General features: G+C 34.3%; 1 protein-coding gene across 1 annotated transcript in view; it reads right to left on the minus strand.

The window, feature by feature from the left end:
• The window catches only part of dpr14 (defective proboscis extension response 14), a 404735-nt gene that overhangs the window by 72082 nt on the left and 319459 nt on the right, over positions 1–13194 (minus strand). Inside the window, exon 6 of the mRNA XM_073979194.1 lies at positions 2133–2310. Coding sequence (XP_073835295.1) covers positions 2133–2310 — 178 coding nt within the window. The remainder of the gene's footprint in view (positions 1–2132; positions 2311–13194) is intronic.

A 13194-nucleotide genomic window follows, 5' to 3' on the forward strand; every position in this document is an offset into this window, starting at 1 on the left:
GTGCAACCGTAGTGCAATGGTATGCACACCCGCCTTGCACGCAGATGGTCGTGGGTTCGATTCCCCGGTCAGGCAACATCAAAATTTTCAACGGTGACAAAATACCCCTCAGTAATGTTGGCGACATTTCCTGAGTATTTCAGCCATGTAAAACTTCTCTATAAAGTGGTGTCGTAAGACACGCTGTTCGGACTCGGCGATAAACAGTAGGTCCCATATCATTGAGCTATTATGAATCGGGGTGCGCTCATTGATATAAGAAAAGTCTCCCTTGTCCCGTCTGGGATGTTTGTGGAACAATTATATATTTTTTACCGAACCAGCTGTTATTTGGCAGTTGAGTTTCTTAGGGGTCACAACACTTCTCCACCAAAAACTGTCTACATGAGGCACATGTTTAGGTGTAGCCCCTATATAACGGTACTTCTGGATTTCCGGATTTCCGGAATTTTGAGGATTTTAGCTTAATTTTTAACCGAACAAGCCGTAATCTGCCATTATATTTCTTAAGAATCACAAAATTTTTTCTTCAAAAATTGTCAACATACATTTGCCCATGTTTAAGTATAGGTCCCATATAACGGTACCTGCCGATTATCGGTATTTTGAGGGTTTTAGCTACTGAGCTATCGGTTACTTTGATATTTAAGATTATCTGAAGTCGGAAACTTTTTTTCCAAAAATTATCAACAGTGACCCATATTTTGGTTTAACCCTCATAAACGGTTCCTTCACCGCCAAAAATTGTCAACATTGGTCTACATATAATAGTTCCTCCTGATTTTCGGTATTTAGAGAATTTTATCTACATTTTTTAACCGAACTACCTGTAATTTAACATTTGAGGTTCACAGTAGTCACCAAAAATTGTTATCGTAGGTCCATGGTATAGTCCCCATATAATGCTACATTCCGTTTTTCGATAATTTGATGATGTTAGCTACAATATTTAACCGATTTACCTGTAATTCAACTTCTGAGGTTCCCAGTGCTCACAAAACTTCTCCAAGAAAAATTGTCGTCATAGGTCTATGTTTTGGTATACCTCCCGATTTTAGGAGTTTTCAGGATTTTAGCTACATTTGTTAACCGAACTATCTGTAATTTGACACTTGAACTTCTCCACCAAAAATGGTCAACATAGGCCCACACTTTGATATAGAGCCTATATAAATGTGTCGCAAGGTTGAAGACATTGTCAGATACATTTGTTAACCTCATTTAGCTGTGGTTAAAAAATAATTATTTCATTTTAGTTCAGAAAATGTATGGTGGGAGGGGGGTCGGTGTGAGTCGTATAAAAAGTTGATTTGAAAATTTCTGACATATTTTACATTTTAGACATGTACCAAAATTTGCATATCTTTCATCTTGCCCAAGAGAATGACGGACGGACTGATATAACATCACAACATAAATTCATGTGTGAATATTGAAAGTGTCATTTTTTGTTGGCATGTTCAGACCATTTGGCGTGTTTTGTTCGGGAGATTGTGTCACTAATTTTATTTTGAACTGCTACGGCTACGGCTGCTGCCGCCGAGATTAAGCTGTTTTCAATTTAAAACTTAATTTGCTATTTTGACAGGATGCCAGTAGAAATTTGTTGCTTACTTAAGTAGCGGAAGAAAGGTTGCGTTAATAATATCTCAGAACTCCTGCTTCTGCTTCTTCTTGTTAAGATTGTTAAGCTTTAAATGGTGTGTCTTACACATAGGGCACATTTTAGTTGTTGGATGCCAAGGAAACCCATTTAAAATTTGTAGTCTTTATGTAAGCATGTGTATACGTTTGTGTGTGTGTGGGTGTTTGTGTGAATATTCAAACTTATGGATATTCGGAAGATTTTGTAATTGGATTTTGTGGCATTGTGCACGCGTGTTCTTCATTCACTGTTCCGTTTTTGGCTGTTCACCATGTTAGTCTGGGCTTTGCTAAGTAGGTTCAACATGGGGGCCAATCTGTTTATGTGGGTGCCGCCAGGCCATGATGACATTTGCACGAATTGCTGATGTTAAATTTTCCACACACACACAATATGTTGTAATAAAGTGGGGGGCTGGCTGGGATTGTAGGTGATGAAGAGCTCAACAACAATAGCGACAGCAATAATGTATGCGAAAAATACTCACCTAATGCCACCGCGACTGGTATCATAGTTTAGTAGACGTGTATTGTGCCGCCATGTTATATACGTTGTTGGCTGTGGTATTTTCGATATGACACACTGAAGTTCAATGGTACTACCGGCTTTGTAATATTTTTCTGGTGTTGAAGAGCCACGTTCATCCAGTATTTCCACATGAGGAACTGTAAATATGCGAAAAAATGTGTACATTAGTGGTAGTAGTAGTAGAGCGATAGTAGTAGTGGATAGAGGTAAATAGCAGTTTGTTCGTGGAGTAGGTGTAAGTGTGGAGTTGTGAGGCGTGGCAATGTGATGTGATGGAGTGCATGGAATTGTAAAACAAATCCAATATTTCCACATGAGGAATTGTAAATAACCGTATAAAGCATGGATTAGTGTTAGTGACTGCTGCTGGTACGTGTATAGATTGTGTTACTGATTAAATCATTGCATGAATGAATACACTGTGAATAAAGTAGGTAATAAACAAATAAAAAAATTGGTAATGCACAACGGCATATATTTGGTGGATTTGAAGATTCTTTTTATTACATACATACATATGTTCCCACAACATCTCCGAAGGGACAAGAGAGACAACAGGAAAGTTCTGCACCCCCAACGAAGACTAAATACCAAATTTCAGTCATTTCGGTGGAATATTGAGGCCACAACCTTCAAAACACCACAAATCGGGAGGTACCGTTCTATGGGGGCTATATGAAGGCGAGGGCCTATACCGACAAAATTCTGGGGAAAAGTTTTATATAGGGTGTCCAAAAAACCGGTTTTTCCAAACAAAACGGTTTTCGGTTAACCGACATTTTCATTCTTTTCAAAAACCGGTTTTCGGTTTTCAAAAATTTTCAAAACCGGTTAACCGGTTTAAACCGGTTTTGTTAAATAGGTACAAAAGTATTTGTATCAAAATGTACGGCAAGGGATAAATTAAGTATACCGACTTCGTTATTATATAATTAGTTTATGATATCCTTTTTATTGGACATTCATTCTCGAAGTGGGGACAGCAAAATTAAGAAATTGTGCCCTTATTGTTCCACAAAAATCTCATACGAGACAAGGGAGACTTCTCTCATATCAATGAGTGCACCCCGATTCATATTAGCTCAATGATATGGGACCAACAGTTTATCGCCGAGTACGAACGGCGTGTCCTACTCGTACAGAAGTTTTACATGGCTAAAATACTTAGGAAATGTCGCCAACACTACTGAGGGGTATTTTGCCACCGTTGAAAATTTTAATGTTGACTGACCGGGGAATCGAATCCACGACCTTCAGCGTGGAAGGCGGGTGTGCATACCATTGCACCACGGTGGCACCCGAGCCCTTACAAATATAAGATTGTGTACCAAAAGAATTAAATTCACATTTAAGTCTGGTTTCTTCGCCTTGCGTTGCCAAACTACAACTGTCGTGAAATGCCTGACTCAAACATACATTTTGTTATCGTTACCCTTCATAACCTGACATTCGACTAAAGATTGTGTTAATTATGCACAGACTTTGCCTAATAAGTCTGAACACAGTGAATATTACACAGCATCGGAAAATTCGGCGGCCTGTTGTATAATGACTATTAGTTTTAACCGTCTTATATTGCGTATTCGCCCACAAACGATGTGGGGGTAGTGAACTATATTGGCACAACTCTACATTTTACACAAAATATTTTTCAAATTTAAAGGTATCTGACATTCATAACTTTGCGGTACCTTGTGTTAGTTAAGATGAGTTTACTTTCAAGAATACAATTGTAATGAAATATTAAAAATATTAGTATTTTTTAAAAACCGGTTAACCGACACAAATAACCGGTTTTTTCGGTTAACCGAAAATGACGTTTTTGGCGAAAACCGGTTTCGGTTTTCTAACTCAAAACCGGTTAACCGGTTTCGGTTTTGGACACCCTAGTTTTATACCCCCATCGAAAACTAGGTACCGAATTTCACTCATTTATGTGTGATAATGAAGCTAAATCCTTCAAAATACCAAAAATCGGGTGGCACCGTTCTATGGGGGCTATATCAAAACGTGGACCGATATAGGACATTTGCAATACTAAACTTCCTAGGAGTAATAGAAACTTCTATACCAAATAACAAAGCTCTATCTTAAAAATTGCAAGCTGTATCTTGATTTCAACAAGACGGACAGACGTACATGGTTATATCGACTTAGAATTTTACCCTGATCAAGAATATATACACTTTATAGGGTCTCCGATGAATATTTCGATGTGTCCAAAAGGAATGACATCAATTAGACCGCCAGATTACCAAAAACTTTGGAAATTTTTGTTGGAGCTAAAGTGATGTTACGATCTAACATTGATCAAAGAAAGGCATTAGTTAATGGAGCAATAGGATTTAGGACGAAAATAATATGTCCTCACTACCGCAGAGAACAAATGTACGAAACAGATATACAGTCAGTAAGGGTTGACTTTGATAGAATTGGTACACATGTGATTCGGCCAAAAACAATACAACTTTCTGCTAAGTTCAGTTACGGAACTGCTGAAAGAAGAATGCTTCCACTGATACTATCATGGGCCTCAACTGTTCATAAATTACAAGGGTCAACTGTGGACTACGCAGTGGTGTATCTAGGATCTAAGCTTTTCGAAGAAGGGCAAGCATATGTGGCATTGAGTCGTGTAAGGTCGCTGGATGGATTAAGAATAGAAAAACTGGATTGCTTGAAACTAACAGGAAAGAATCCATGCAATAACGAAGCGTTAACTGGAATCAACAGGATGAGAAACTACCAACCTGAATAAATTTTTACTAACATTATACATTTAATTAATAAATGTAAGCCCATCATTAAATATCGTTTATAATCTCAAGTTTATACAAATAAAATTGAAAATCTTAAAAATGTATTTACAAAAAAATTAAAATACAACAAAAAATACTTGAATACAACAAAATGTGGACTAAAGCTGAAATAAACACAAAGATGTAAAATTCTGCAGTCCAACAATAAAAAACGCCAACAACAATAATAGGCATCAGCACGGCCTTGTTGATCAATGCGTAATGCAAAAACAACAACTTTCTCGTTGTTTTACCCCCGCTTATTGAAGCAACAATCCTATGTTCGTATTCTTTGCAAAGCAAAGACGACATAAAAACAGTGGTGGATATGAAATTCTTTAGTTCGACTCAAATTGTAGGGTAATCAGCTTTAGGGCCATATAGCAAATTTCACATTTTGTTTAATTTGCTGGATGGGCTTATTGACTTGTTTATCGATACAGAGTCGGCGGAAAAGGGAACTGATGAAGTTGTTTGGTGACAACTGAAACTATAGTATTCCCTACCCTCCGCCCGCAACTAATCAATTTCATATCCACTGTAAAACATTTTGTTGTTATTCAAATACTTGAATACAACAAAATATGGACTAAAGCTGAAATAAACACAAAGATTAAAAATAATTATAAAATTAATATGTTTCAGTGTTCTATTTTTAAATGCACTAAAAACTAGAAAATAAGTATATAATTAAAAAAATTAAGTAACAGTGTTTTATTTATAAATGCACTTAAAAGTAGAAAATAATTTTTCATGATGGCATCTCTCAAATAAAACGCTTGCAATTGAACTAAAAATTGTGACAATATTGAACGGCAAGCATTTTATTTGAGAGATTCCATAATGAAAAATTATTTTCTACTTTTAAGTGCATTTATAAATAAAACACTGTTACTTAATTTTTTTAATTATATACTTGTATAAAAGATAGGTATAATTTTGCTCTTCAAGAAAACACATATGTTCTAGGGAGTAACCGGGACACTCCGGTTATTTTAGCCGTTTCACCAGAATATGTTCGTATTTCCCTTACAAGTGCATATAAATGATATTTGTTTTAGAACTGCTAAATGTCAAGAATGGTTTCTTCTAGGAAAAAATATAAAGACCAAACTTTCAGAGAATTTTTCTGCCTACAATATTTGCTCTAGTCACCTTTTGTTTGCACCCACAGTTTTCAAGAAAAAATCCGAAAACCTGAAAAAAATCCCTAAATTTTGACTTTGACAAGAAGTTGTGATTTGTATGTGGTACCTTGAAAAGTATACATCCGCAAAGCATTCGTAGATTAGGTGCGAGTATTTGTGAGTCTCGATATTTTTTTTAAATACAGGGGAAAGTCTCTGCTTTGCGATGAACATAAGCTGCCCCCACCCGCCACCCGGCAAGTTATGCGCCTTATACCAGACTAGTCAAATAGTCAAAATTCCCAAAATCGGGAGGTACGTTTATATGGCAGCTATACCTGAACTTGAACCTATGTTGAACATTTTTTGCAAGGAGGTATTTAATATACTGAGAACTCAAAATGCAAAATTACAGCCAAATCGGTTGAAAAATTAAGCAAAAATAGTTCAAAATACCGAAAATAGGGAGGTACCTAAACGTAGACCTATATTGAACATTTTTTGCGAGGAGGTATGTTGTTCACTCAGGACTCAAAATGCAAAATTACGTTGGTAACATTTGTGTCAGGCTAAACGCCTATCTTGTTGATCTTCCATGCGAGGAATATCGAATATCCACCACAAATTCAACAGCCCCAATGTTCACCACATGGACAGCGGAAACAAAGCTCCCACTGAATGTGCAGGTCGATGGGCCAATAATTCGAACCAATATATACAAAAACAAATCAAAACATTTGCTCTCTCTTGCACTCTTTGCGTTCGAATCATATGTGTGTGAATTACCGAAAATCTTGGCAACCAGCGACAAATGGCTGTTCGGCACTGCTCTAGATCGGTGTTAATCACCACTGGGCTCGCGAGCCGTATCTGTGTGAACACACATAATCTAAATTGTGGTGAGTTTGAACGTTGCTCTCACCACCGTTCATCAGTGATGCCAGATTTGCCGATTTATCGGCATTTTGCCGATTTTTAGTCCAAAAAAATAGAAATGCCGATTTGCCGATTTTTACCAATAAAATGCCGATTTTTAGTTAAGGCAACTTGTTCACATAAAATTTCCGTTTTGTATGAAAATTGTGGTTGCTAGAACTAATTTGGTACAATAACAAAGACAACTACATATATCGTCAAGAGTAGTTTTATTGATAATATAACATTTTTTAACATATAATAACAGTTTGAATTTTCTTGATTACCAAAACGTGTACTTCAGTATATACGTCAAGGAAATTGTTAAAAAAAACGAAACTTTTACATTGAACTTTGTGTTCAGATTTTGAAGCGGTTTAATTTGGAAAATAAATTTAAGTGCCTAGTTTCAATAAATCAAAGTTTTTTAATAAATGGCACAGAAGATTAATTTTTCGACATTATAAAGGAATACGAATGCTTTATAAACTTAAACAAAAAGCAAGAATCACGCGAACTTTCATGTTTGAATTTCAAAAATTAGTTTAAAGACAAAAACGTAGAGTTGCTAGAATTTTGGAAAACAGTGTGTGAATTAATATGTGCAAATTCTGAACCATTATTTCCTATTTTGTCCAAATTTATTAAACATATTTTAGTCTTGCCACATTCTTCAGCAAATTTGGAAAGATTTTCTAGCCAAGTAAATTTAAATAAAAACAAGTGCCAAAATCGATTAGTTAGGGACTCGATGGAAGGAATTCTCTTTACTAAAGACTACTTAAAATTAAATAAGTCTAAGGGCCATTATTACATGTTTTCTTTTACTATTGGATGGATTTTAAATCGCAAAATAAACAGATTTGTCGCCATTAAAAACATAATTTTCACATTAAATGTTAATGCCAAGAAGGCCCTCCTTGAATTCTATCCATCACTTTTTACTTAAAGTTAACCGGAACTCTATAAATCTGTTCGGAAAATCCAAACTATAACAAAAGAAGACTTATAATAATGGGGTTAACTGTTATAATGTTGTCATTAAAAATGATTTGTTACAAAACTTTAATTCAAATATTTATTACAGAAATTGAATTTAATTGTAAACCAACATTTCAAAATTCCAATACAACTTCACCATTTTCAACTGTAATTCAGAAAATACCAGTTGTAATTCAGATATATTATTTTAAATTCAGATGTTTTATATGTAATTCAGACATTATATTTGGAATTCAGATATTCCATTTGAAATTCAGAGATTGTATTTGAAATTCGGAACTCGTCAATTTAAATTCAGAAATTCCATTTTAAATTCAGATAATTCATTTAAATTTCAGAAAATTTCAATTGAAATTCATATATTCCATTTGAAATTCAGGTATTCCATTTGAAATTCAGAATATTTCAATTGAAATTCGGAGTTTCCAATTTAAATTCAGAAAATATCAGTTGAAATTCAGAATATCCATTTTAAATTCAGAACACGTCAATTGAAATTCAGAATTTTCATTTGAAATTCAGATATTCCATTTGAAATTCAGAATATATCAATTGAAATTCAGACAATTTCATTTATTATTCAGAATACTAATAACACATTAAGATTAACCTCAAAAATTAACCTGGTACTGGGGCAGTGCAAATTCTCCCAACGTCCAGAGGTCCAAATGTTCATCTCATTGGAGCGATAGGCGCGTGCAGCATAATAAAAACGTATCGACGCCGTGGAGCCTTCAGAGGAAACGATGCAAAAGAGTGGGTCCAGTCGGTTTTGTCCAAATGGTTGGAAATGAGGAACCAATTGTCGGAACTCGTTCTTGTTGTGAATAACGCTCCATGTCACAATAGATTCGAAGAAATATTTTTGCAATCCCCCGCGTCTCTTTTATGATTAGCGCCTTATCCTCCTCAATTAAACCCAATCGAAATTATATGGGGAAAAATAAAAACTTATGTTAAAGGGAATTTGGCCGTTCCAACATCGGTCAGCAGAGCTTGCAACATTTGGAATCTGTAATATACGAAGCTTTGTTAACTATTAGTGTCGGCGACTGCAGTCGAGCCATTCAACACTCCTCAACATTCTACGATGAAGCCCTATCTCTGGAAGATATACCGGTGAGACGATAGATTATTTTACATTTGTTTTGAACTGTTAACACTACATATGTATTTACATAGTATATTGGTTATATGAGTTGTATTGTCATTGTTATTCATTCTTAATTTTCCGTCATTTTATTTACAATCCTATCATCGCTTTAGTCGTTCGCTGTTTTTCTTGTTAATGTAAATAAAACTCAATACGTTATTAAAAATATGTTTAATAAATTATTTTCTGAATTTCAATTGAATATTTCTAAATTTTATTTGAAAATTTCTGAATTTCAATTGATGTATTCTGAATTTCAAATGGAATTTCTGAATTACAAATGAAAAATCTGAATTTCAATTGACGTGTTCTGAATTTGAAATGGAATATCTGAATTTTAAATGGAATTCCTGAAATTCAAATGGAAATTCGGAATTTCAATAGAAAAATTCTGAATATCAAATGGAAATTCCGAATTTCAAATGGAATATCTGAATTTCAATTGCAATATTCTGAATTTCAAATGAAATTTCTGAATTTCAAATGGAAAATCTGAAATTCAAATGAAGTATTCTGAATTTGAAACAGAATATCTGAATTACAAATATAATGTCTAAATTACAAATAAAACATCTGAATTTCAAATAAAATGTCTGAATTACAACTGGTATTTTCTGAATTACAGTTGAAAATGGTGTAGTAAGAAAGTGTCAGTCGGCTTTGCTGACAGAGGTATACCCTTAGCCTATGTGAATTGAAACTTTCTTCTACGGACAGATCGAATGTTTTTAAGGTATTTTCAGAATGTTGTGGCCATTTTTAGACATTTGAACTTGCCGAAAAATGTGGATTAAAATTTAAATTCAAAAGTGTTGTGGAGGTGGTACTTAAAGGAATGGACCGACATAGTCCATTAGGGAAGTGGATTTTATTTTGAGAGTTATATCTTTTCGATATATATCGCGCCCACTTGTCATTTCAGTGGGTCATCGTATAAATTTTGGAATCGGTTGATCAATTCGAGAATTATCGTGCTCTACAGCCACTACATTTGGTGCCATAGGGGTTTTTACACCTCTCGGGCTATATTCTCAAGAAGTATGTACATGCCCCTGAAAAAGCTTTTACCGTCGAAATGGAGGCAAATTGTTTCAACCTAAATCGAAGTGACTCGAGAGCAGGGGCTGGATTCTTGTTCTATGAAAAATTGAAATGAAAAATATTTCCTTTATATTTTTTTTCATTTGACAGTTTTCTCCTTTATAAAAGTTTTCATTTAACGCTAAAGTTACACATGCCAGTAAATTGGTGCCAATTGAGTACATGTATTATACTCGAAAATACCGAAAAAGTGTTCGACTGGCATGCAGTTTTCTTGTGTGTTTACACATGCCAGTGCAAGTTCAATTTCAAAATTATTTTAAGCCGCATTAACACACAAAAGTGCATTATATTTCAGATTTAAAACACAATTCACAACATATTTTATTACTTTTTATTTTATTTCGTTTTAAAATTATTTGTCAACTTATATTTTCATGAAAAACATCAAAATTATGTATTTATTTACCACTAATATATTGCAGCTACCAAGACGTATTATTTGTGTTTCCTAATCTTTTTGAAAATATGTATTAAATCTTTGCATTCCTAAAAGAAACAAAAATGTACATGGATTAAAAAATAGTCTCGGCAACTCTTTTTTCATTTTCGACATATCACTGGCAGCCAGCTCAAAATTTTGCTGGCATGAAAAATCTAGTGCCAGTGGAGTCGACAATTCAAAAAATGTAATTGTGGTAGTAAAAAATTGTGTATGTATTGAATTTTTCGAACTGTCACTGGCATGTATAAAGGTTGGGTAACATTTTCATAGAAACGGAATTGGGCCTCAGTAGTGCGATTCTGTAACTTTTTTTAATAACGAACCGACATCGGTAGTTAACGAAAATATTCGGTTGAGTTAGCGAATGTGCTATTCTGTAACTTTATGTTACCGATTGTAGAAATCGTTAGCGGATTTTGTTTTTTAAATGTGATTTGGGACTCAACGTATTTGGGTAATACGGACGCTCGGAGAGCGTTGTTTTGGTAGGTTGGTGAAATATTTGTGTACGTCGCGTCATTATTTAGGTTTAGCAGTCATATTCGAATATTTATTTATGTATTTTTGAATTAAAAATATTATTTTTTCGCAAATACAGGACACAAAACGCGTAAGGGACGCAAAAAAGGTCTGCTTTTTGATGAAATGTGCTAAAGAAGTACATATTTCCAGTATCCCAACAATGTGCAACAAAAGGGTGTACTTTTTGTGTGTGTATGTACTTCTAGGGCTTAAGCCCATTCAATGATGTTCGTTGACCCACATTAAATGGAAATTATCATAGCGGAGAGTATGAAACGTCCGGAAATCCATGCTTATACGCATTAGAATTCTGATTGTTAGTGATGCTGAGTTCAAATCTACAAGATTACCACAGAACAAAGTATGTTTTAGAAATACTATACAGGCCTCAGTACGGCATAGAAGCCAATGAAAGCCTCATAGAAAGATAGTGTTAAGGGCATTGGTATATTGGTCTTACATAGCAGTGCCACACTCGGGTTCTTTTGATGCATTTGCTAAAGTTTTTCCTATTTAATATTTAAAACAAAGGTTAGCGCAGCCTTATTGAGACAAATCTTCTTAAGGCATTCACATAAGTGCTGACTATGCTGAAATACGCGAAAGTATTTTACAATTGGATGTATACTCAAGTTACATATATAACTATATATTCACCAGTTTAATATATCACCAAACAATGTGAAGCAAATACATGTACATAATCTGTATGTACATTCATAGATACTGCAAAAATATATCGAATGTGGCGAAATATTTTGCCTTAAGTTTTTATAACAAATTCCGTTTCTGTCGACAAATAATAGATTATCGATAAGCAAAATTGGAAAAGCTTTAAAAAGGCAATTTTTGTGGTTTCGTTTACCTCAGGAAGTTAAAAGGAAGAAATTACATATTTAAGCTATTCGCAAATGGGAAGCTTTATATAGCAATTTATTTGACAAAAGAAGCTAATTTGCTGATGATGTCTGAATCGTATTTCAGCTCCAGGATATGAACACGATGTGGGGAGAAGCAGCACTCAGGAATTGTTTGCTAGAAATTTGCTGAAAGGTGAGTATTTCAGCCATGTTAAACACTTCTACAAGTTGTATTGTATTATGTTCGACACGACGTCGCATGCAAAGCGTGGGAGTTTTACTTGAATTTTAAACACATGTGAAAGCGCACAAAATTAATAAGATTTTTATCAAAATCCATAGTTAATTAATTGTCCCGCCGTCTACAGTGGTTCAGAATCGTTTTTTCCTGGTCAAACTCTGTAAGTTTTGAACGGATAGAGGTATTTTAATAATTCTTATTTTGTTCGACAGATAATATGCCTTCTCATTTCTCTTTAACTGAACAAGTTTGTTATCGAACACCATTTTGTAAAAGTTTTTGAGTTATCGTACAGACCTAATACGTTCAGCTTTTCGACGCATTAGAAGCCACCAAATTCGGTCCAGCGGTTGCAGAAGAATTCAAGGTCAAAGTTAAAATTTTGAGTTTTCTTCATAGTTTGCATCAACATATGAGAGGTTTTGAGTTTTTCACATTTTCTAACTATTTAAGAAGATCAAACCCCAATAAACAAACCATACAAATACAAAATATTAAACAAAAAAAAATTCTGGTTTTTTTTTAATTAAAATTTTTTTACAAAACTTAAAAAAAATACTCCTTGGGTTTTTATCAACTTTTATACATATTAAAATAATGCCAATTTGTGTGAAAAAGCTATAATTTGTATGGGAAACGGTATGGAAACTACACACATTTTTACCCATGTAATTTCAAAAAAATTAAAAAAGTGTTAAACGGACGGACGGTACGTGCACAAAAGTATATATGGGCTGAAAGTGGACACTCTCGGGCATTATTCTGTGAAAATGGAACTTTGTTCCAAGCTGCTGTAAAAAGCTCGCTTCGTGTAAACGCTATGGTAATTTCTTAAAACGACTCTTAATGTTAACAAT

This window comes from Musca autumnalis, unplaced genomic scaffold (genome assembly GCF_047663935.1).
Source record: "Musca autumnalis isolate F117 unplaced genomic scaffold, ASM4766393v1 scaffold_3, whole genome shotgun sequence".
Lineage (NCBI taxonomy): Eukaryota > Metazoa > Arthropoda > Insecta > Diptera > Muscidae > Musca > Musca autumnalis.